Source organism: Lagopus leucura, unplaced genomic scaffold (assembly GCF_019238085.1).
Source record: "Lagopus leucura isolate 7727_CA_CO unplaced genomic scaffold, USGS_WTPT01 Super-Scaffold_100009, whole genome shotgun sequence".
Taxonomy (NCBI): Eukaryota; Metazoa; Chordata; class Aves; order Galliformes; family Phasianidae; genus Lagopus; species Lagopus leucura.
In genome coordinates, this window is record NW_024962266.1 from 11,501,437 (window position 1) to 11,526,763 (window position 25,327).

Consider the following 25,327-nt stretch of genomic DNA (forward strand, 5'->3'; position numbering starts at 1 on the left):
CATTTCTGCAGTACACTGAAGCAAATGCCCTGAGTTGTTTCAATTAAATGTTATGAATTGATGGACATCTACCAAATTAGAGAGCAAATAGTTTATGCAGCAGGTGTAATAAATGAAATTGTGGCCAGAATCCAAGCATGAATTCCTGTAAGACACTGGAAGCTGCCACAGACTTCTAATTTTATATGTATATATAGATGTGTGTGTGTGTGTGTGTATATGTATATATATATATATATATATATATATATATAAATGTGTGTGTGTGTGTATATATATATATATACATATACATATACATATACATATATACACACATATACAAAATCCAGTATTCCTCTGGTAGCAAAGTTGCAGCCAAAGGATGCTAGCCTTGTTATGTGCACAGAAATCCTTGGCAGAGTGCTGCCCCTTTTGTCCTGACAGATACCAGGAAGTATTAAAATACTGCAAGGCCAGGATTTCTTCTCTGCAGCTCTAAAACAGTTCTTATCTTTTGAGCCTGTACACTAGAGACAAAGTCCAGGTTATGAGTTGGGTTTAAACACCGTTAGAGTAAACAAACAAAATTATCTAACTGATCCCCCCTTTCCGCCCCCCCCCCCCCCCGCAAACATTTCAAATGACCTTATTGTGGGTTTCAATCAGTAAATATGATAAATGGACCTACTTCTTTTTATCAGTTGTTATCTATTAAAGACAATCTCAATCTTATTCAACTCCTGTAGATACTGAGTTCTCACACCTTTCAGTTCTAATAAGTTTTGTTTTTAATTTTGCCAAATTCTGTTTAATACTTTGGCAACTGAATAGTTTGGAGTGGAGATGAAATCAGAGGAGAATTTGGATTTAGCCATTGATTTTCAGAGTCACCTTAAATGTATGTGTGTGTGTGTGTATATATATACATATATTTTTAATAACTCAGTAGTTTATTCAAAACACAGACTTCTGAAGTAAATTCCCCTTCAGAAACAGAAATGATTTTAAGTCTTCAGTTTTAATTTCACTCAGCCCTTATTTTTCCCCCTTTGGAAAATGACAGGTAGGAATTTGCTTAATTTGAGCTTCTCTTTTTTTCTTTTTAAGGTAGAGCATGAGTTCAGCAATTTTGTTTAATTCCAAAATGCAGAAAGGAAAATCTTTCACCTCTCCATTTTGTGAAATAGTAAAATTGAGTTGTTCTGGAATTCTCTATCTGTCTTTTGACCTGCTGTCCTTGAAGCAAACATTCGATTGTGATGATAGCAATACGTATTTTAGACTGTCCAGTAGCAGCTTGTACATGTACTTTCACTACTTTAAATTCAATTTGAAATTGTAACACAATCAGTAGTAAGATCAGTGCGGGCAACTTAGCTGTCTTGGATCAATAGCTTATAAACCAGGATCAAAATGAAAGAATTTCTAGAGAATGTATTTTTTTCTTTCTGATGTGAAACATTCTTCAGGAAATGCATAGTGACTCATTAATACATTGTTTCTAAGCTGATTTTTAAAAGCAAGTTAGAACTATAAGCACTTACTGTTATGGCCTGGAGTCTTTCCTTCAGCAATTCAGTTTCGTCCATTCTAGAAATCAAAAACAGACAAGTAGTGGAGAAAAACAGAAAGAGACCATAAGCAAAAGCCTCTTGATGGGGCTGCAAAAAACAGCTGAGGTGATTTAATCCAATTCCAGAGCAGAGGGAAGGCAGAATTTTTGACTTGTCGGGAGAGTCCCTGAACAGACGAGCAGATCAGTCCAGACAGACGCATGTAATGAGGGTGTGTAGAAGAGGCAGACGTGAAGAGTGCTGGCATGAGTTGACTGACAAGTTGGAACAGTGGAGCACAAACCCTTTTCCTTCAGAAGCTGCCAACTCTTTGTTTTAATGTGCTCTGTTAGCATGCCATTGCTTCTTTAACTGTTAAATGCCCAAAACAGAATCTGCCAGGGCCATGGTAGAAGTATTATTATGTTTCTGTTTCTTTCCTTTCTGCATGCCTCTGGTGGCAAGCAGATATTGTGAACTTAAGTATTTTTATTTCTTGTGAAGCTTGTTTTACCTGTAATGTTTTAATCTCTTGTAATGCTAGCAGTGTAGCAGGTGTGGGGTTTGTAGGGACAGCACCTTTAACTTGATTTCCAAGATGGATTTTTAGAGAAGCTGTATGCATAGCTGGAATAATGTTTTACACATACTAACCTAAATGAAATAAATTTTAAACAGTCAGCTATAACGTTGAACGCTAGTATTAGCTGAGCTGTAATTGCTCAGATTATCTCAGACTCAGTGGAAGCTTTGTCTAAGTAAGGATTTTGGGATCATCATTTCAGTGTCTAAAACGACAGTGCTGTGTTAGGTGACTGCAAAATGACTCTCACGCTGAATTTCCATTCTGCTGACTTGAAGTTTTTTTTTTTCCTGCATGCTTCTGCTGAAAACTGCATTATGCTCCTCAAAGGAAGGTGTAATTCTGACCTTTCCAATTCCAGGAGTGGGAGTCAGACTTCCCACATCAGCTTAGGAAACTTGCAAAACAAGTGGAACCGCCTGCAGTGAAATCCAGTTGTGGAAAAAATACTGACACAAAAGCAAGATAAAGATAAATTCAAACAGCATGAAGTTGTAATGTGAATCTGGACTCTCTTACTCTCAGTATCATGTAACTCAAGTCTTTGCAATGGTGCAAGGACACCAGCATGAGAGTCAGCATGTTTTGTTGTTTTTTCTTTCTACTAACACATTGAGATGACTGACTCCAGCAGGATTGGGTGAGGTGTTTTACTTTACGTGTCAGTCTTGGCAAATCAGGCTCATTACTAACAAATTCTCTAAGATGCTATGAGACTGAAAACTGGAAGTTACATATTCATAATCCAACACGAACAAATATTTAATTTCAGTTTCCACCTTTCTGTTACGCCATCCCCAGTCCACACACCGGAGCAGACTCCTATTCTCCGCACAGAGACTAAGGATGCGTTGATGTTGTTTTCTGCTGTGATCCTCCCTGAGGATTTGTTCAAACATGCAAGACCCCGTGCTTAATTCTCCAATGAAGATTATTATTTTTTGTAAATATTAATATATGCTTCACTTGCTCAGCACCCGAAATTTAAAAAAAATTACCACATAAAAGCAAATGAGGAGTTCAAAGGCAAGTGTATTGAGTTATATCAAGAGCTAGATTACATGGAAATTTAAATGTATTTAGTTCATGGATTTGAGAATAAGTTCAACTACTCTACTGAATTAAAGATACTCTTGCTACAGAAGCCAGTAGAGGCTTTCTGTTTAATCTTTCTTAAATGAGTATGGACTTCATTTCTTCTTTTGTTCTTTAAAGTTCATCTTAATATTGAAGTGCTAATGTGGATTTCAAAGTGTTTAAGCATAGTTAAAGCAGCAAATGATTACATCAGAAATAGAGAAGTATATTATCTGTTCTGATATAAATGGGATTCAATTATCAGTGCATGAAGAAATGAGACCAGTTTTACAGGTTCAAAATTAAAATAAATGGGATTAAATTGCTTTGAATTTCTATGATCTAAATTATTTTAGTTTTGAAGCATAAGATTAATAATTTAAATGTTAAAAAAACACCTTACTTACAGATGTTACGTATTTACAGATCAAAAAATTATTTAATGTCATTCCCTAAATTGAAACATAGGTTTTTTAATAAACCTGAAGAAGGCTATTTAAAGCCCTCTTAGAATGTTTTAAATCATATATATTCTCTTGCTAGGTAGGCTCTGTTGTTCACTCAGTAGGTTGTTTTCCAGTTATCTTAATCCTATTGGAAATGGGATTTATGTGCAAGAGAAGAAATGGACCAGCTGTCACTCTGTCTGCTGCTTAAGCCTGCTTCACCAATGGGAGTATCCACAGGGTCATGTTGTCAGATGAGTGAATACTAACAGCTGTGTTTTCAGTAGGCAAGATTCATTAACCTGTGTTTCTGTAACTGGCAGTTGTTTTTTTCCTTGATTATCTGTGTTATGCAGAAGATGTTTATTGCATGGCTGTGTGATACAGGTTGTATTTTTGTGGCTTCACATCTTCCCTTGTTCACTTTCGTTTTGTACTGGATGCTTAATACGGGATTAATAGTGAGAATGCAAAGCATGTGGTAAAGCAGTTGAATTATGAAATGAAACAGAAAAGTGGGCTTAAATGTAGGAGAATGGAATATCAAAAATCCAGAAGTAGGACTACAGAAGAACTATCTCAGTGAGAAATGCAGATTATATTGTTAATTTCTAGAGCAAAGACTGAATCTTGGCACAGAGAAATCCCTTCTCTTCAGAACTGATGCAGCTGTCCCTCTGTAGGCTGTGCCCTTTGAACAAAACCATCCTCAATTCTTCTCTCAATTGTCACACTATAATTTTCTTTGGAGGAAAAAAAAATCATTAACCTAAGGTAACACCTGTATGATGAATTATAGATTATTGTAGTAAACTGTTCCTTCTAAGAACAAACATCTTGTTAAAGGTAAAGATAAGCTTTCTCACACCTTTTGGAAAATACATATAAGGAAGTGAGTTTGAAACGAATAGCATTGAGCAGATTGTTACCTGTTGGAGACAGCTGTACTTTTTGGAACGATTGGTTGCTAATTTCACAATTCATCTTTTTGTACATCTTAAACTGTTTTGCTTCTTGATGAATTGCTTTTGTAGAGCTGCTTCTGTAGTTCCTTTTTCTTTTTAGGAGTAGAAGAAGGGTCTCTCTTACACAGAAATGAAGTGAATTTAGTATTCTTACAGTGAGCAAATGCACTGTTGCTGTGCATGTAGCCTTGAATTTCTGACAGCAGGGGAATGAAGAGGGGATAAATTTTATGGATGGTCCCTCATTGAAAATGCCATAGCTTTCTGTAAATTAACCCAAAGCCCTGGTGTTTGAGATGCCTCAGTTGATTGAGGTGTGGTCTCTAACATTCAGAATTAAGATTTTGCTTTTTAAAGGTGAAAAATATCCCAACAAGAATTAGAAAAACTGAAAATCTGAAAACTTGTGCTTATTCTTGATGAAGTAGGTATAAATGCACAGCTAACATATTTAAGCAATTTTACCTGGAATTTTTGTTAAAGGCTTTCTTATTGGCTTTATGCTATTTCATAGCTTTTCCAAAAGGAATGAGGTTCATTTGTTTTTATTTAAATGCTGGTTTAATGTTTTCAAAGCTGAAGGCGGTTTACATCATTAGTCTGCAAAGTACTTCCAGCTGGTTTAGTCACCAGTGTGTTAATGTTGCACAGTAAGGAGAAAACAGTGTCCAGATAAACTCTGGTGGGTTCATTGTGGTGCTGATTTTCTTGACTAGGAAGTGTAGCTGTACTTATGGATGGAAAACTTACCCATCTGAAAATGAAATACACGAAGTTGAGGGACTTCAGTAGCAGCACCCATTGCATTACATCTGTTTTACTTTAAACTGAACTCTTAATTTTGTCAGGCATCCATAAAATTGTGAATGTTAAGCTGAACTGATAGGTGTTTCATGGAATAACATCTGTTCTTAAAGGAGAAAAAAGCTTTAAAATGAGAAGAGCCTATCAAGATAAAGTTGAAAACTATCCCAGAATGTAGTATTTCGTATCTAAATACATATCGGCATACATGTATATTAGCAATTAGTAAAGATACTTGGTATATGTATGGGAATATATAGAGGTGTAAATCCTGCAGGTAGGGCTATGTGTAACTACCACATTAGTCATGCATAGCATGTTCCATGGGGGACTTTTCTCACTGTTTTCCTTCCTGGCAAAAATATCTACAACTCTATCAGTTTCTGTAGGTCTCTGCACCTTTAATCTAGCAGCCTGTTTAGCATATAGGATTGCTTGGACATTACTGAGTGAGTGAGAATTAATGATGCTTTCTTTAATACTTTAGTTAGAATCCAGATTGTATTAGTTTGTATATTGGAGGTAAATTGAGGTGAAAATGAACAGAAAAAAAGCCCACACAAATGCCCTTCTATTCTATTACACAATATTAAAAATCATAAAAATAAATTGTGTATATTTCTAGGATTCTAGAGGAAATTCATAACATAATTCCTCTTGAGAGCTCGCAGAGGTTAAATTTTTGCCTTGAAGGCCTGTCTTGGCAAAGCAACACTTGAAAAATGTTATTAACTACCAGGCAGGTCTTCTACTGTAATGTATTTCTTACATCCTCTCACTGAAGCAAAAAATACCCTAGTGTCCCAGTTCTTACAGCTCCATGAAGCTAAATTCTACCATATTTACTTGTTTGAGTAGACACACACCCTGAATCTCTGTGAGGAAAAGCCTTGAACTATTGTATTTCTGTTGCTACAACTCCCTTCCTGTTGCTATTCATAACCATGAATATATGAGTCTTTAAAAATCAAACTAGAGAAACAGCTCTTGGTCATTGCCTTCAATTGTTTTCAAAACATTATTTTTACTATATCTTACAATAAATCTCCTTGTTGGTTATCTTTCAACATTAGAGAGAAGTTCTTGGAAGACAGCATGGTCTTTGCTGTCTCTTCCACATCAGGTGTGTAATGTGCATTATATGCACAATGGAGTTGATCTATAAATGTTATTGTGACAAATGATTCATCTTGCTCCATTTTCTAAAATTACACAGTGAAATTTGTCAGTCTGTCAATAGTTTTTTAGTAAATTAAACATGTTTTGGTGGCCTATTTCATGTTCACAGACACTTGTTGCTCTTGGTTTTATGTATTTTAGAAGTGTTTTATGAAATTCAGAATGTGGGAGGCTTTCCAAAGCAGCTTTAGCAAACTGCGTTTCTCATTTAAATATCGCATTTCAGTGAATAGTTTAAATGTAATTGTAGTGACAATGAGCATCAGATTCTTAATGGAATTGTTCGAGTGCTTCTGTAAGTGATAGTGTATTTGTTATTATATATATATATATATATATATATATATATATATAGATGTATTTTAATGAAAGTAAGTAAAAACACAGTTTAAAATACTCAGGATTGCAGCCTTAAACATTGTGGAATGCACTGATTGCAACTTAGCATTTTCCAGCTGCTGCAGATATGCATGTCTAAGAATAGTGCAGAATTTTAAATCCTACCCAGACAACTGTGTGGGGAATTTTTAGCAGGGTTATGAAAGTTAGCTTTAGCTGTGCAGTTAAGTTGTTTCATTACAGGAAATCAAATACCTCATGACCAGGGTCAAATTCTGGAGAAAGTAACAAAACTCACACTGTTGCTGTTTGTTGTAATGGAAACTGCATGATATATTCTTCTGATTCTTGTTTGCTGATGCTCTTGGAGAGCACAAACAACTGTAAATGGTGTTTGGACTGATACGAGAGCAGAGTAAAATTAGGGCCTTGTAGATTAACACTTTGTGTTTACAAGTATTGTGCTCTGAGTAAAAGTGCTGCTGGTGGAAGTCCTGAACATACAGGTGATTTGCTATAGAATATGGAGGTGAGATAAGAATTCCTTAGCTGGGAGAAACCAGAAAACTAATGATGGTGAAGCTATTCAGTAAGCATTCCTAATGACTGGCCACTTGTTTGCTGCAGATTGGAAGCTGCATATGTTACATCAGTTGATTTCCATTTCCAGAGGCGTGGGCAAAACTCTGCTCCCCTGAGAAGCTGCTCAACCAGTTTGTACTTGTGGCAAGGTCTACCCTGAATACTGGAGCTTGGGTGTTCTGCAGGACTGGATGTAATCTTGTCTGATGGCTCCTCAACAGGAGGAGGTTCTTTCTTCACCCACGCTTCCAGCCATGTTTTCCACCCACTTTCCTTCCTCATCTGTGAACTAATTAAATTCACTAATCTGCCAGGAGTATAATTAAAACAAGACACCACCACAACTAAAAGTCCAAATCCTTGAAAGTCCACTGTACCAGCAGGCTGAACAGGCTCCCTGAGAACCATTAAGGGCTAAGAAGGAATGGGATTCTGGCTGAAGGTGGGCAGGGAGAGATGGACAGAGATGTGACTTTTGGCAGCAGTAAGTTGCTGGACGAACTCGGCTATCTTGCAGAACTTAGGCCTGCCTTACCACTTATTCCAGGGATTGAGAGCTCTTACACTGACATATATAGTAAGCATGTATGCTTAGCTATTTATCTGAAACTTGAAACTTTTCACTGCTGTGAAAACATGATGACTTCAGACTCTAGCAATCCTTCCTGGATTTTCACATATTCTCTATCCTGCCCTGTGGGTGGGCAAGAAGTATCCTCATATAGTTTGCTTTTTGTAAGCCCTTCCCAATATTAATGTGGAAATGAACATAAGATTATGCAAAATTATATTGTTAGCAGAGCTGATAAGATTATTTATGGGAGATCACTCTTGTTGCAAATGTGGGCCTTTTTTCTTCAGTGGAGCAGACCTCTTTCACGCTGAGAGGTTTGTTATTTGGTAGCAGTGGCTGAGAAAACTTGGAACTTATCGGTTGTTAAGACTGTCAACTTCAGCTGTTCCCTGTTCCTTCATAGTGATGGTAGGTTGTCTGTATAACACTGGGATTTTGACTGAATGGCTGGAGCCTATCAAGTGGAATACTGAGTGTGAGGAGCTGAAGCTGAATAGTCATCTGCGTGCCTGGGAGAGTATGTCACCATGTTAGATTTTCCAACATTCAGATAATAGCACCTGCAGTTAACCCCTTATCTCAGAGTGGTAATTATTAACAAGAGAAAAAAATTATTGGTGTAATAGGATTTTCCTTTTTTTTCTTGTAAGATATATTTTGATTGCCAGGATTTGTAGACTTTTTTCATAGTGAAGTTTTCTTACTGGAAGGATAATAGTACATTCCTTCTGTTCACCTGAATCTGAAGTGGATAGCCTGAGTAATATTATACTGCTTGCTTTGTAGTTCCTTGGGGTAAAATTACATGAGAAGTCTGAACGGATATAATGACTGCATGGTGCTGAGAGGAAGCATCTTGCTTCTCTCTCTCACAGCCTCTCTCCCCTGGATATTCATTCCTGCAGCTTACTTAGCTATCAGCTCACTAAGCTGCCGGGGACCAACCAGGCAAAGCAAGTGGCTATTACTGAGCTGGTGAGTCACATCGTTGCCCAGAGAAGTCTGATGAGTGACAAAATATGGCAAAGAAAGAGGGTTAAAGGGTGGAACTGTTTGGCTACTGGAAAACATAAAAAGGGGGGGAAAGAGGTGGGAGGAGTGGGAAGAAAAGGAAATGATGGTAAGCTGTTAGATAAGCTTCACTGTTCTATGCAAATTAACCTTAACACAATGTGAGAATGTTGTAATTCTTTTTTTCTTTTTTGAAGGCTGAAAAGGCTTTTCAAATGCTTTTGGCAGATCAGAAGTTAACATTTTATTACGATCCGTGAATAATGCAAATAATAATAATCTAGCTGCAGGTTGTATGAAAGAATATTTCAGGAAATATGAAAGCTCTTCTGCTGTTCCACTTCTTATCGGTCATATCTGGAGAACTTCAGGCCTTATAATCACGAAGGCATGTGTCTTTATTATCTCTCAGCCCTTCATTCATTTCATAATTCTGTAAATATCTCAATAAAATATTGAAGCCATTATTTCAAATTCCTATTCTATCAGTGTAGAAGTAGCTGAAATAAAATAAATTACTTTTTTTTTTTTTTTTTAAAGAATATCCTGCCACCAACACAAATTAAACAGCTTCTGCAGTTAAGAGGGATCTCGAGGAGTAATATCTCTTCTTGACAGAGGCAGTAAATGGCTTTGTATTCATTTGACCTCAGAGAACTTCAGAAACAAATTTCCCTTGCTAGCAGAGCTGGTAGATCACAGACGTTATTAAAAATTTCTTTTAAAAAATCAGGTTAAAAATATAAAACTCAACTTTTAAAATTGTGTGAATTCTAAAGAGGTGCATTATAGAGCAAAGTAGCAATTTATGTGCATTATGAGCAAGTATTTAACTACGTTCAGCTGAATTTGTCAGCATTCAGATACTGGGGGACCTTTCCTGAAAAAACACATGAAGATGTGTGCTGGGGATTTTCAGAGCTCTGAGTGCTACATCCTTGTATTAACTGGGTTGGTGATGGTTGAGCTAACACTGTTGTCTGCTACCATCTGCAAAATAGCAATTGTAATTGATGATGCTTGCAGTGGAATGTGTCTGCTCAGTGGCTCCTGCTAGAGGATTGAAAACAACTCTTCTTCCAAGCTCAAATTTCTTTGACTGCATCCTTTTGCCTTAATTATCTTCTTATTATTGCAGCTTTAGCAAAACCAACATCAACTCCTGTGCTGCTATGTGGTACTTTCGCCAAACTGACAGCACCTACTCCAAAAAACCTTGTGAGCCTCTTCTTCCTCCCCACTTAAACATTATCCTAATGCTGTGTATTTCGCCTGTCCTTTATTAATCCTATAAACCCTCAGCAAATCTGTCTACCTCTGTCAGTGTTCGGTGGGGAGGGCACTGGCTGATCTCAGTGTGCACCACCTGCACTTAGGGACAGCAGTTTGAATTCCCTGCTTCAAGTGTCCCTTGCTTAAACACACAGGGCAGCTTTAAGCACTCATAGGGCATTCTGAAAGTATTCCTTGCATACTAGTCCCTTAGGTTGTCTTCTAAATAATGGCTATTTAATTAATGCTTGTGGTGTTGGACTCTTATGGTGAGTAAAATTAAATGGCAGTTTTGAAAGCAACATGAATAATACAAGAATAGATGTATAGGACAGACTTTAAAATATTATAAACACGAATGAAGCAGTGAGGATTTCATTCTGGTCACACAGTGCTATCAAAAGAGAAAACTGAATGAGCATAGTATCTTGACTGAACTCTTGTTTCCCTTCTGGTATATTACTTTTAATTCTCTAGTTAGCTTTTTCCTTAAAGTACTTATACACTTGTAGTTTTCTAATTCCTGTAGGTAAAAGATATCTGCAGTCAAAAACATTTGTTATGAAAAGCAAATATACTAGAGACTGCCACAAATCTTTCTGTGCTAAGTCAATGCTTTCAGATCCACTTTCTGGTATTTCTTCCTTTCATTTCCCCCTTATAATCCTATTTTCACTCTGTGTATGAATCCTATAACATCATTATCTAGATTAACATCTCAGATCTGATTTTGCCTTTAATTTACTTACTTGACTGATTGAGTAGCCAACAAACTGTGATCTGGTTTACAGTAATATTCCTAGCTAGTGAGACAATGATCACCCAGTCTAATTTATAGTTACTTCTAATACCTAGATATGCTCAGTTTCAGGCATGAAATGGGGTGAGAATTATTTTAATTATTTGGTTTGTACGTCATTGATTATTTAATTATTTTGCCATTTAGTCATTCCGAATAAGTGGAACCTCCTGGATAATGAAAATATTTACAACTCACGAATGAAGAGCCATGTCTTTCTGTGTGGATGCGCGATGACTAAATAGTTGCAGATCTGCCGTGCATTCTCACTTACCTATAGGGTAAATTGGTAGTTTGCCTGGGTTGATCTCATTGTGTTTAAAGTTTACAGAAAGTCTCTGATGACATCTGCCTCAAATTTGTTTATTTAAAAAACAGAGCTGTCTAATTAGGCTTTTTTTTCCCCTTTCCAATTCTGGTTTTGCAAGTCTCATATTAACGATAAAACATTATGTAGGAAGAGCTGAAGATCTATATTCTTCCATATACCATGAAAATTCTCAAGTAGAAACATGTTTTACTTTTTTCTCTGAGAATCCCTGTGTGGGACAAATGTAATTTTGCTATGGCCCACTGTGCAATTCAGAAATGACAAATTATGCATGTGTGTTCTTCTAACAAACTGAACCTTTTTTTGTTTTTTGAATTAACATGTATGTAATATATAATAAAATGACAATACTAGCTTGCAGTTAGTAGTAGGCCCTAGTAGCTAATACAACAGGGCAGTATTAGGGGTTGAGGTTTTATGTGCCATTACACAGTGGGAAGATGATGTGAGCTAAAACAAACTGTAAGTAGTAGATTTTTGTACTCCCCAGTTTTTTAATCCATGGGGCATTTTTAAAAACAGAAACGGAATGAAAGAAACTATATTTAAAAACGTCTGATTCAGTTGGTAAGATCTTCCTATTTAGGTATCTTGATCAACAATTCTTGCTTTAGGATTAGGATACTGTATAGGAAAATAATGTCATTGCAAATTCTTCTTCATCCATTCAGTAAGAATTAAAAAAAATGCTAGTTTCTTATCTTCACTTTGGAAAAAAAGTCTTTCACAATAGAAAATTCTGATGTAGAAGAATAATTTGGCATCATTCTGAAGAAGAGTTGTGTTATTTTTTTCCCAGCACCATGAGGGATCAGAATTAGTGTTCAAGGTCCTACAGTAAGTGAAAAATGAGTGCTGCTACATGGGAAAGATGCAGTTCATACATCAACTTCATCATGTTAAAGCTTAACGGCATTTCTAGTGGCTTCTAACAGACTGTGTTATCGAACTCTCATGGTATTTGAAGACAGTGATAGCCTCAGAATCTCGAAGCCCTGGCTGGGGTTTCTTTCCTTTGCAGATATAATTTACTCTTGAATGGAGAGGAGTAATTTTTTTTCTTTGCCTTTCTTTAGGACAATAAGTAGAAATGCAGTTGTTAACAAAAAGCTATTGATTTAAACTGCAGCATATAGTGTAGCTTAAGATTCCTCAGAGAGATGTATGATGGTATTAGAAGAGAAAAATAATATGATCCAGAGAATTTTTGGCTTGTCATCCTGAAGTCTTTTACAGGGAAAGTGTTGGATAGGGTGATACAACGTCTAATCTTCTATTAAAGGAAGGTGATCTAGTGAGTACCAATAAAGGGAAAATAATTAGTCATGCTTATTTGATGTTTCTTCCAGGAAAGCAAATACAGTTGATATATAAGAGCTAAGCTTACGTAAAGACAATCCAAGAACACAGAGACTGGTAAGAAGGAAAGACAATGGTTCACTGTCATGGCATGAACTGGAACACTAGCAGGCTATGTACTCATAAGCAGCAGTCATTTCAATAATCTCAGGTGCAGGGTCATATGTTTAGGAAGGATAAAATTCATAAGATTAAGGCATTGTCTTGAAAAACATTGATCCTGAATCATGCTGGATAATTACATAAATATTAATTTTAATAGCAAGCCCATAGCTAAAATGCCAATTTTGCTGGCAGTGTTTCCAAGAGGATACTAAAATCTTACTGGAATTATAGAAAGATTTAACAGTTAGAAACCATGTTAGAAACCAAAAGGAGTTCAAGGGATTCTTCAGAAGCACTTCATAAGAAATGGAAAGTTGACGTAAATGATCTTCCTACTTTAGCAAAATGGTAATGGAATACGTGAATGGATGTTGAAATGTGAAATTTATGCACACGAGATTTTTATTAGGAATGCTGAGCATTTAATGTAAGAAGATCTGTGCACAGTCTTGCTGCAGACTTTATGGAAATAAAGTGGAATGTGTAAAGTAAAATTGTGAAATCTGTGGCAGAAACTGGAAAATTTCTTAGTGTGGTCTGGAAAATGACAAATTAGGTGGTACAGAAATGGACTCATACAGTGTTAGCTAAACTTGCTTGTGCTGTTCAATACTGTCTTGGCAATTAAATAAGAGTTAAAAAAACCTCTTATGTGGAGCTGCTATTCTCACGTCCCCAGCCATTCTGCCACCCAAGCCCACTGAAACACTCTGCTCTTCTCCTACTTTGCTAGTGCAGTTTTCAGGTTTTGGGGACAACCAAGTTTTCCTCAGATACTCAGCCACTGTCTTCTGGCTTTAATGAAGTGCCACTTGTTTTTCTTCGAGAATAAATGTGTTTAGTAACTGAAATACACAGGCACGAGTGCAGGTAGGAGTAGGATGCTCTCTACTTACACTAAATTGGTATAAAATGTGTACCTTTAACAACACACATACCTTAAACTAAATTTGGCTTTTACTTAAACAACATAATTATATTCAGTCCTTAATCTATCAAGTATTGTTATTCAGGTTATTTAGAAACAAATGCCTTACTGTATAATTGCAAATGCCATTTACAGGAAAATTTTAAAAGATTCCTTATGAATTTTTGTCAGTTTTTCTCTGACCTTTCCCACTGCCATAAGAATTCTGAAAAATTGTAGCATGTCTGAATTTGCTAGTTGTTACAGGTAGGTGGTGTTTTTTGGCAGTCAAATGAGAGCATTTTGGTGTCTACAATCCCACTGTATAGGTTAAAGACCATATTTACAGAACGTGATTTTTGTGACAGCTGTTGAATGCACTTGCTTCCATCCTTCTTTCTTGAAACTTGCACAATTCAAACTGTCTTTATAACATAGAACAGTGGATTTTTAAATGCAGACTGGTTGTCTCAGTTTGGTGGTATTAGTAATGAAATGAAAGTGTAGGGACAGTGTGTCTCTTCATTATCTTATCAGAAGCCTAGCTGGGGCACAACAATTTGAATGAAATCTGAATTATTCAGAATCCAGCTAAAATGATGTTTACTCATTTGGTAAAACAGATGTTGAAGAAATCACTTTAAACTGCACTTTTAGCTTCCAGATACTGATACAAAATAGGGATTGCAACTGACAATGGCTGTAGTGACACACTGCTAAAATTTTGCTACCAAAATAACGGCTCGCCCAGCCCAGAAGAGAACTGAAACAACTGCTTGATTCCTGTTGAAAGCCCTGGCATTCTTAAACAAGTGCTTACCGTGGAGTATGAGCTGCTTATGTTTCAAAGTGTGTCTCTTTTATTTCCATTGCTATAGGCTCCTGTGCCTTTCTGGTCTTTACAACTTATCTTTTCATGAATTATTTTGGATGGCTTAGACCCAGCAGCAGGCTAATAGACTGTAGTCATCATTAGCAAATGTGATTTGCCCTTGAACAGTCTCCTATGCTAATCTTTCTATGATATCACCATTCTTTTTCTGGGAGTAGCTGCATTTGCTAAATGCAACCTGCCCCTGTCAGTTTGCCAAGGGGAGGTTCTGCTGTGAGTTAGTACCTCTCAAAAAATGTCTCATTGTGGCTTGGCTGACTTCATTCTTTGTGTGCTGAGACTGTGTATAGCAGGCTGTCTTCATAGAGGGCTACAGTTCAGATCTCGTTTTTGTGTCCTTACAAATCAGTAACCAGGCTCATTATGCACTAGCAGATGACAGTGCTTAGTTTGGTGATGAGGAGTGGCATTTTTCAGCCTGAGAGACTGGAGGTTGAGATGGGGGCTGCCACAGCATTTCTCCTCCATCATAGCTTCTGCAAGAGTCCTTGGCTGTTCTGAGACAGAGCAGAAGATGCAACCCAGTAAGCAGGGCTTCTGCTAAATCCTGAGCCTCCTATAGCACTCAGGGTTTCCTTAGGGGTCAGCCCAATGGCATGAAGAAGAATTGCCTGGAAGGGATAGCAATTCTCACTTGGCAGAAGTTCCATTTCAGCTAAGTTGCAGCAGTGTCACTGCTTCAGTTTAATCTCTGCAACAAGGCTGTTTGCTGCAGCAGGCACAATTGCTCTATACAAAAGCATTGCATGGGTGCATCATGTTCAGCACACAGGCAGATTTTCATGAGTGCTCAGTCAACTCCTGTGACACTTATGGGCTGTTTTCTGAAGACCCAGAACAGGGAGCTCTGAACAGAGACAAGCTCTAGAAAGTCTGCCTCTGTCAGCAGCACAGTCTATTTCACTGTGCAACAATAATCTACCCCTTCTTTATCCAGGTACTGATCACTGACAGAATGCAGTCTGCGTAGCCTCTTCCGAGATACTGGATATTTTGTGAGCCCTTGGACAAGCAGTAGTGTCTGCAGTGATCTTAAAAATTAGAAAATAAGGGGGCCTTCGTAAAGATTTATCTCTGATTTGGTGGTGTTGTTCACGTGCTACCTTTTCCAATAATGTTAGAGTCTTTATCTGTGCTGGGCAAAGTGTGCTGTTAGAAAACAAGTATTTAATCTACCTTAAATAACATTATATAATTCAATGTTTAGTGTGATCAAAGATCATCTGGAGCTACTTAGACTTAGCCTTCCCCTCCCTTCCCTTTAACTGTAACTGTATAGCTCATTTTAAAACAGTTTTGGGTTGTTTTTTTTTTAAGCTCCAATGTCTCTTTATTCTTGACTTATTTTATAGCACTTAGTATTTTTTCCAAAACTGTTTTCCCTATCGTGAAAGGGCATAGAACACCACCTAAAGAATTACAGAGTGTAAGGGGAGAGATGGGGCATGGAGGTTCATGGTCTCAAACACACACTACGTGAGAATAAATTGAAATTTCTCATGGACAGCCATAGGGATTGACAGAAAAACTTCTGGTGTTGGGAGACTTGGCTGGGCTGTGGTACTAACAGTGAGTGAGATGGAAGAATAAGTAACCCCAGAAAAGGGTATCACAGATCAGAGGAAAAAAAAAAGCAACAACAAAAAATATACAAGAAGCCCACTACTTCCTGTTGATTACTCTGATTTCATTTTATATTTAATACCTTCTCATATCAGTGAGTAACTTATGAATGTCCCTTAACAAGTTTGGAAACATCAAAATAGATCATGCTTGAAATTTTGGAAGAAATCTTATTACAAGGATAACCTCAGGAACATATAAAACAGTAAAGAGATTGTGAGAATCAGTTTGTGGTGAATTCTAGGAAAAAAATGACTGATGTGTGAGAAAGTAAGTTTCTGAAGAAGCAGTGTCCATTACCCGTAGTTTAGTCTTTTGTCTGGCCAAGAGCAGGTACATACGAGCAAGATGAAAGTTCTTTGATCAGCAGTTCTGTTCCCACGCTAGGAATGAGGCAGGGCTTGCTCAGCTGATGCCTCACTCTGACGCATAAATTGAGTTAGAGGATGAATACGGAGCAGGAGTTGGTGTGGCATCAGTGAGAATAATAACTGAGTAAACCTCCACCAGTTGTTGTTTGTAGGAGAAGTGAGAGGAGAGAAAGGGTGACCAACAGCACATCTAGTGTTACTCAGCTAGAGTAAAGGGTGAACTATCAAAAAAAAAAAAAAAGAAAGAAATTGGCCTTGCTCCAAGGATAAACCTGCTAGGTCTTGCACGTGTCAGCTGTCTGAAGTCAATGAGTAGATTCTACATGTTTTGTCAGATCCTAGCAGGGTATGGACTGCCTATAGAAGAAGGGTGGGTTGTGTTCTGGCTGGTAGAGAATGGATGACACGGTAGGTTAAGTATGGAAACAACATAATGACACAATCATCAGGCTGCATGAATCTTAGTGAGAGCAGAAAGATACTGTTTGAGCTGGGATTTTAAGAGAGGGTTCTCCCTCTTCTGAGGTTTTGACATGAGAATGCTTCTTCCTGAGTGTACTAGCAATTCTCTTGTGTGTTTTTGTACTGGGTGAAACTAATGTTTCTAAAGAGGAGTCCATAAGCGGTTGTAAAGCATGGCTCTGAGAACCATGTGAATGCGAACACACATTGCAGTTACTGATCCAGATCCTTCAGGCCTGCAACACAGTGAAATTAGCATTAACAAATCATGGTGGCTTGGGCTTCATTATATGGAACCTGATCCTCATTATACAGAGCCTGATCCTCTATGTCTAATCACCTGTTCAGATGTAGCCTAACTCCCCCTCTTCATGTGTGCTGCAAATAATGTACAGAATCAGACCTGCTATTTGTGAGCAGCAATGAATGCTGTTGACCACCATGACATTTCAGAGGGATTTAATCCCCTGAGTTACAGCACAGAGTTTGCTCTCGAGGGGAAAAAGTAGCCTTAATTATTTTGAGAGATCGAAGTCATTAAAGAAAGGCCTGGCTGTGCAGTTTAATTTCTCTTTTTTTAACATCCCCTGGGATATTGCAAGCTTGGGCTTCCAGAGGGGAAAGCTAAACAGCTTAGCATTTCATCTGCACCAGGGGAGCCAGCAAAAAGAACATTACTCTTTTAATGTTCAAAATTGACTTGAAAACTATAAGTGATTTTCAGTGGCGTGGGTAAGTTAGGTTTTAGCTCATTCATAGTCTCCTGGGAATAGTTTTCTAAAATAACTTTTCTTGTATCTTTCTAATACCACGCATACCAACTTTATCTTTCTCAGCATTGACTTTGTAAGAAAAATTGAGTATCACTGTCTGTTACTTTGATGGATGTTAGGAATAATAAACCACCTTTATCTGTCCTCCACATAGGAGCCCTTGAAAAGTTCCTTGTATATGGGAAAAACCAGTTTCTAATGCACTTTAATTTTCACCTCAAAGAAGGTCATTTCTGTGTACTCTGTAAACCTCTTGGAAAGGACATATTTGTTTTGAAAGAAAAATTCTTGAACATCAACCAAAAATCTCACTTAGAGGATGAACTATGCCCAGGTCTGCATAGACTGAAGTACATGTTCCAAAATAGCAGTCGTTCCTTATTAGTGTAAGCATCCCTAAAATGCAGTTCTTAAGTAGTAAGTTTGTATATATGGTTTAGGTTTTGTTTTAATATGTAGAAATACACATTGATATATACATAGTAATTAGAAAACTTTCTTATTTCTCGGTCCCAGTTTAAGGAATCTCTTAAAGAATTTGCTGATTCTTTTTGGACTCTACTCAGCAATCCTAGGGTATGGTGGTCTCAACTGTTGTAGGGGCTGAGGTGGGAAAGAGCACCAAGAAATGAACTGCTTGTAGCTCAAAACACGTAATTACAAGCTATGTCTGAGCAGATTCAAGGTCAAGCTTAATGTCTTGAAACAGAGGAGGTTTATGGGAAATGATAGCTAAGAATTACATCTATAAAGAAATATATCTGTTCCTGCTCAAGTACAAGACAAGCTGCATTAATGTGCTCTGCTACATTGAATTACTCTGCAGGGAAATTATCTGCCAAGCAGTTTTAGAAAAGAGAAATTTTTAATTTCTGGCAGCTGCACGTGGTCAAATGATAGCTAAGGTACACATCAGCCAGGCTATACTGCAGTCAGCTGGGAGCACTGAGTTTATTGCATCACGGGAGAGTCTTTCAGCTATTACCAAAACAGAACCAAATTAATTCTTTGAGTAGTTTTGAAGTCTGAAGAGTTATAGTTGTATCAGGGTCTGAATTTCTCAGTACATTGTTTGTGCTGAATCTTGCAGGAGTATCTCTTTTTGAGAACTTCTAATTGAATGCAGTGTTTAGCTGGGCTTTACATTGTTCATTATGAGTTACCGTCCTGCCTGTTCAAAAGCTGCACTTTTACAGGATTGTTTTTGCCTTTTCTCAATTTTCAGTTAAACTTTTTTATCTGGTAATACCCAATACTGTGATTTCAGCATCACGTAGTTCCAACAGGATTGACAACGCTTACAACCTACACCAAGTTGCAAATACATGGAATTCCAGTCCGTGTAGCAGGTGAATACTTACCTAAGGCCATCACACTGAAACTCTGATGGACGAAACTCAAGCTTGGAGAACAATGTTTGCTAGTTTTCCCACTTTGTTCTTCCACATAATAGTGCTATATTTTCCAGCTCTCTGTTTGCTCAGCTAGCTTTGCCAACTCTAGCTATTTCCAGACTAATGGAAACTTTCCTCTGAGTGAAGCACGTTATACTGTCATCTATTTGAAAATGGAAAACATCTGTAATCTTTGTATACAAAGAAATAAGATCTTACCACAAATATAGAAGCAAAGCACTGCTTATGCCCAGATCTTAAACATGTATTTGAAATAGCTGTGAGCTTGAAAAAGGATTGGGAATGTAATGAAGGATGAGTATCCTTAACATCTGATCATGAAAGGAAGAAATTTATTCTCTTATTTTGCTTCTTGAGCTTTTTATTCTCACAGGAGATGGCCTTTTGAAAAGGAAATGTGTCAAACAAGAAAGGAAGGCATTTAAGGAAGAAACCTGATTGTAGCCTGAATTCTTGGCTTGGCCTTATCGCATTCTAGATAGAGTAATGGAAGATGAATAGATACACATCCAAATTCAGCTGCTGTCATCAGGAGAAATTTGGAACTGGGCACAGGAGCCACATATCCACCTCTATGTGAAGCTGTTAAGGTGCAAAGTTCTCTGAGCCTGTGTCCTGACGTAGGTTGGTTGGTCGGTCCTGTTCTATGAACACTAATGCTTAGGTATTATGGATGCAGTGCCAGAGCTATCTGCAGAGAGACTGTGTGTACTTTTTGGGCCAGGGATTTGTGGTGCTACAAATCAGGCTTCTTTTTTTTCCTCTTGACAGTATTTTCAGACCTCTCAAAACAGCATACCTGCTGACTTCATCTTTTCCCTGCAATCTACAGCTATAGTGTGGCAGAGTGTTATGTTTAGGATATAAAATTCTGATCTCTTGAGTAATTTCTCAGACGTATTTATTGTATGGAATAACTTTACAGTTAGAGTAATTTTCTAGATTCAGAAATGCCTCAGTTTGAATATACAGAACCACAGAAATGAAGCTACAAGAGGACACACAAAGATGTTCCAATCTTGTGTAACAAGCTTTAGATAGACCAGATTTCATAGTTACGTATTATGATAATTGATATGATCTCTCTTTTTTCTTAAAACCAGAGTAGAAAAGGGAAATACCAGCTGAACAAATAGTTTATATTTTAGCTTATATATATAATTTATATAATATATACCACAAAGTTAGTCACATGTTTCTGTAACATTTATGTAACAACTGCCAGAAAAGAACAAGTGAAGAAACCAGCATGAAGTACAGATTCATTTACCTTGATTTGCATATTCGTATGAGCTATGCCATTGCTAGAAGTAGTTGCTTTGGAGGATTAGTGAGTGACCATCCACCATGTGATAGCTGGCCCTCAGCACAGATTTTTGAGAAGTTCAGTTTTACCTATTTGTTCTCATTAAGAACATTAGCTGGAAGGCCTGTCAAATGCTTTGTCAATGATCCCTCTAAAACCTTTCCTGTACTTGTTAATTGCCTCAGAATAGCTATGGTATGCTCATTTCAGGGATTTAATTACAGGCTAAAGTACAATATTATAAAATAAAGCAGGAAAAATTTCACTTCTTCCTTCATTATTTAATTTGTCCAGAAGTCTTTACTAAGGTTTTTTTAATGCCTGGTTTGTCTAAAGTAGAAAATGATATGAATTTAAAGAATTAGGCTATTAGCGTAGCATCACTGAGCTTTAGTTCAATGTATACCACAATGAATCCATAATCTAATACTTCTGAACTTGTTTGCGCTGCTCTACACCTTTTAAATGTTGGACTAAACACTATCATCTATTTAAGTGCAACACTTTCCTATGCTAGGAATATTCCCTTATTGGAGCTGGGTAATCTGAAGCTGTTGCTGTGCCTCTAAGTCAGCGTACGAAGTGGGATGATTGAATCCTCCTAGCTAGTGGATAGTAGGTGCTACTGATTAGAGGTTTCCCTTTCATACTTAATGCTTGCCATCTAGCTTTTGAGAAATTTGATTTATGTAATCTATTTAGCATTCAGTATGGAAAGTTATTTTAGAATGTGCGCAAGCAGTATTAAATAGAATAAAAGAACTGTGTTGGCTATAGTAAAGGAAACCTTTCCAAAAGGATAAATGAAGGTTTACTGCTATAGGTTTAAAAAAGCTGTAACTACACCTTCATGGTGTTTGCTAGGAATGACATTGTTCACAGACCTGTATGGAAATGTACAGTGGTGGAGAATCTGAAACTACATTTCCACACCAGATTGTGAGTTCTGCTTGGAATTCCAAAACTTGCAGTGTCTTTGAACAAATGGAGAAAGATTTCTTGAATCTGTAGTTCTGAGCATGTATTGTGCAGATGAGTTTACTTTGATTCAAACGCCTCCATGAAGTTACTTTTTTTTTAAACAGAAAATACTGGAAACACTTGGATATGTGTTGAACTGTGATCACCAGCACTGCTGCTGCTATGTAACACTGCTGGACATTGTGTGCATTGATAGACTACAGTCAAACAGGCTGTGATTACTGTCACTTTGAGTCAGTCCAGACTTCCCTTAGTGCCCAGCCTTCCTCTCTTGAACACTTCTACCTTCAGATTTCATGACGTGACCTGTTACACCTTTTCTTTCCTGCTTCCTAATACTTATATTAATGAAGGGTCTTGCTGCTTTGTGCACACATAAGCTTTGTTATCAGTTGTGCAGCATTTGTGACTGATTACACAAGTCCTAGCCTGAATTCTGAAGGTGATACGGATGGTGCCAGGCAATCACAGCTCTGCTCTTTGCTATCTGACTTTTGCTCTGTATAGCCACATTCTGTGTACACAGTCCCACGAGTCCTGTTGCTGTAAATGTCTCTGTTTTGACACAGTTAAAACAGTGTCAAAATACATACAGTGATACAGTGAGTAGCAGTTAAACTCTTTCAGAACTTCAAAATGAAATGAAATCCCTCAGGTGTGTATTAGTAAAGTCTTTCATTGTTATGAAAAATTTTAGTGTGCTGTTGGAGATTGTTATATGGAATATCTTCCCTTTCTGCTCCTTCTGAACATTCCGTTTTCTGATACAAAATCGCTGTGAATCGACTTTGTGATAAAGTGTTGCAGTTTATGTGAGAATCCATTAGCTTTAGAGGACAAGTCTAAGACTAAGCCTTATGGGAGCCAGGGCTTGCCAATGAAAATCATAACCCACGGGAGATAATTGTAGATGTGATTTTAAAAAACGTTTTTCTGGTGCAAATTAGAAAGGGAATGGCACTAGATCACTGCTGAAAAACTGGAAAGCCTTTATATTTTTGTAGATCTTGGATTTCTGAGATGACTTTGTCATGACTTTCAGCCAACAGGACCAGATAAGCCATTGGAACAACTTCAGGCATTCTTTCTTCAGGAAAGGATGGGTATCAGTGACAGTTTGTTGGACTGAATCTTCCAGAATTTGATTTCAGCCTTCTCTGAAGGCAGAATATGCCTGAAGTTAGATTTATTTTCGTTCTTTAAGTGGATGATGTTTACACAAGTGTGATCAGCAAAAATCTTCACTATGTGTTCAATGGCATCTGCTTAAAACTTCTCAGATGAAGTCAGCAGATCAGTTCTTTGTTGAGGTGGACATTCTGAAATTAAACTAATTATGTACCAATGTTGATTAGGATTTTGTTGGAGAGTGTCATTCCACCAATTCGATAAGAAAATTTCTGCAGTTTATAATGGATTAAAGTTAGATTTTAGATTGCTGCTGCATGCAGAAAGTGGAGATGGGAACCTCTGGAGGGCACTTTTACCATTTTGAAACTGATGAATTGCTCTGAAAGTGGCAGACTCCCTCTGCTGATTACAGAGCCTCTTTCTGCTGTGCTAATTTTCCTGTTGACAAAACAATATCCTTGGAATATCCTTGGTTTTTGGTTTTGTTTTGTTTTGTTTTTTGAATGCAGGTGATAACAACTCTAACGTGTAGGCAAATTAGATTCCACAGACTTTGAAAATATGTTAGCTGAATGTTTCAACATGAACCCAAGCATTATGTTCATTTTCGTGTTGTGTACAGTCTTTATATTTCTAATGTGAGCACTCAGTACTTTTAACTCTATTTCAACTGCTGATTACTGTCAAATCTAGAAAAAAAATGAAATGCCATCCTGAAAGAGAACCAAGCTGGTACTAAGATGTCTTTGGCAATGACACACAGTCCAGCACTGGTATTTCTGACAAAGCTCTGTGAGCCTCACGGCAGGCAGATATGGAGTAATCTGCCGTTTCTCCTTCTCTCAGGAGATTTAGCCTCATCTGTAGTATTTGGCTTGAATTCTGAAACTTTAAATAATTCTTACACAAAACTGATGTCAAAATTATACCTAAAAATTCTGGAAATAACAACTTTGTCCCTTTGTTATAGAATATGGAGTCAGATTTCAGCAACTTCTATAAATGCATTTTAAAATTCTTATTCATAATTTCAACACTTTTATAACATCTTGGCGTATTTTGCTACAACGTATGCACAATTTTATCTTCACTGATGTAAGATAACGCAGATGTCCAGTTCTTGAGCAAAAATTGTGATATAAGCACATCTACCATTAATACAGGGTTTGACAAAGTGTGCTGGTAATTCACACACTGTGTTCGTAGACTTTGATTTTCCTTTTTCGTCTGCATCTGTTTGCTTTCTGTGCTTGGCTCTCTTTGTGGAGTCATTTCAGTATCTCTTATGTTGTGCATGGTGCGTTGATAATAGAACTGAGATTCTGCATTCCTAGAGTAGATATAACCCATAGGAATCTATGTAGGAACATATTAACTTTGTACCTAAGCATATCAAGGAAAAACTCCATATATTATGCAATATGCATTATTTGAATGAAATAAAAATCAATAACAGATAAAGTTAAACTAGTAAGGAAGAAAAAAAATGTAAGGAATTTGTTAAATTCGAAACTGGTTCATAATTCATCTGTTATTTATATAGAATGTACAAATCTCTCTAGCAAAACTATTGACATCAGAGGCTATAATTTACAATAAAACAGGCAAAAATGACTGAGGTTGTCTTTCTTCCCTGAGAGAACACACATTCTTCTCTGTCTGAAATTATTCCATATGATTTGACAAACAGAAGTAGATTTAGAACAATTGGATTAAATTTAGCTATGTTTCAACATTCCTGTCTCTTGTTTGCCATCTGTATTTCCATCCTCTCTTCCTGCTTTGCTCATCTCCCAAGAGCAATTACAGACACACCAATATTTTAAGATTAGCTGAGTTCTAACTTTGAAGTAAATTCTGTCCACTGTGAAAACAAACACATTAAAGCTGTTCTGGATTAATCCAATTTGTTTTTGTCCTGCCCTCCCATATCCAAAAGCATAACTCAAAATCCAGATTCACATCATAATTGCTCATGTATAAGCCAGAATTTTTTTTTCTTTTTCATAAGAAAAAGCATTATAAAGAGCAGAATCAAAATACAGTGGGAAGGCAGATTATGATTGTCACATTTCCTAAGAGTAGTATACAGCCTGAAAAGATTTTAAGAAGTGGGGACCTTACCTTTTGTGTCCTTGGTGTTCAGAAACAAAAGCATCAAGCCTGTATTTTGTGTCACGTTTCTCACAACCACTTTGCAGATGGCAGAGGACCAAAAGATGTACAGTCTGAGATAAATCTGCTTGGTGCTACGTTATGGTGCTTTATTCATGCATGCATCCAGGCAAAGTCTGACCACTTTGTGAAGAAAAGCAGATGGAAAGAGATATTTTAGTAATGGCAGGGTCTGAGAAATTCTTGCTAAGGTACTTCCTCTAAAAATCAGTTTATTATCCAAGAGACCTACTGATTTGCTTGCTGGTTATATTCTAGTAAATATTTAACTTGCTGCATTAGAAGCTTGGGTCTGTGTGATTTGTAAGCAGGTGCAGCTCTTCCCTTGGC

The 25,327-nt window shown here is 37.2% G+C and overlaps 1 protein-coding gene across 3 annotated transcripts in view; it reads right to left on the bottom strand.

The window, feature by feature from the left end:
• Positions 1 to 25,187, bottom strand: part of PALMD (palmdelphin) — a 48,891-nt gene extending 23,704 nt beyond the window's left edge. For 2 of the 3 annotated variants that reach the window (XM_042873783.1, XM_042873781.1), the window contains exon 1: positions 1,527 to 1,829. In XM_042873783.1, the coding sequence (XP_042729717.1) occupies positions 1,527 to 1,571 (45 nt within the window). In that variant the 5' untranslated portion in view covers positions 1,572 to 1,829. Of the gene's footprint in view, positions 1 to 1,526; positions 1,830 to 24,946 lie in introns of those variants that run through there. The other variant, XM_042873782.1, reaches the window with a different exon arrangement.
• Between the last annotated feature and the right edge of the window lie 140 nt (positions 25,188 to 25,327).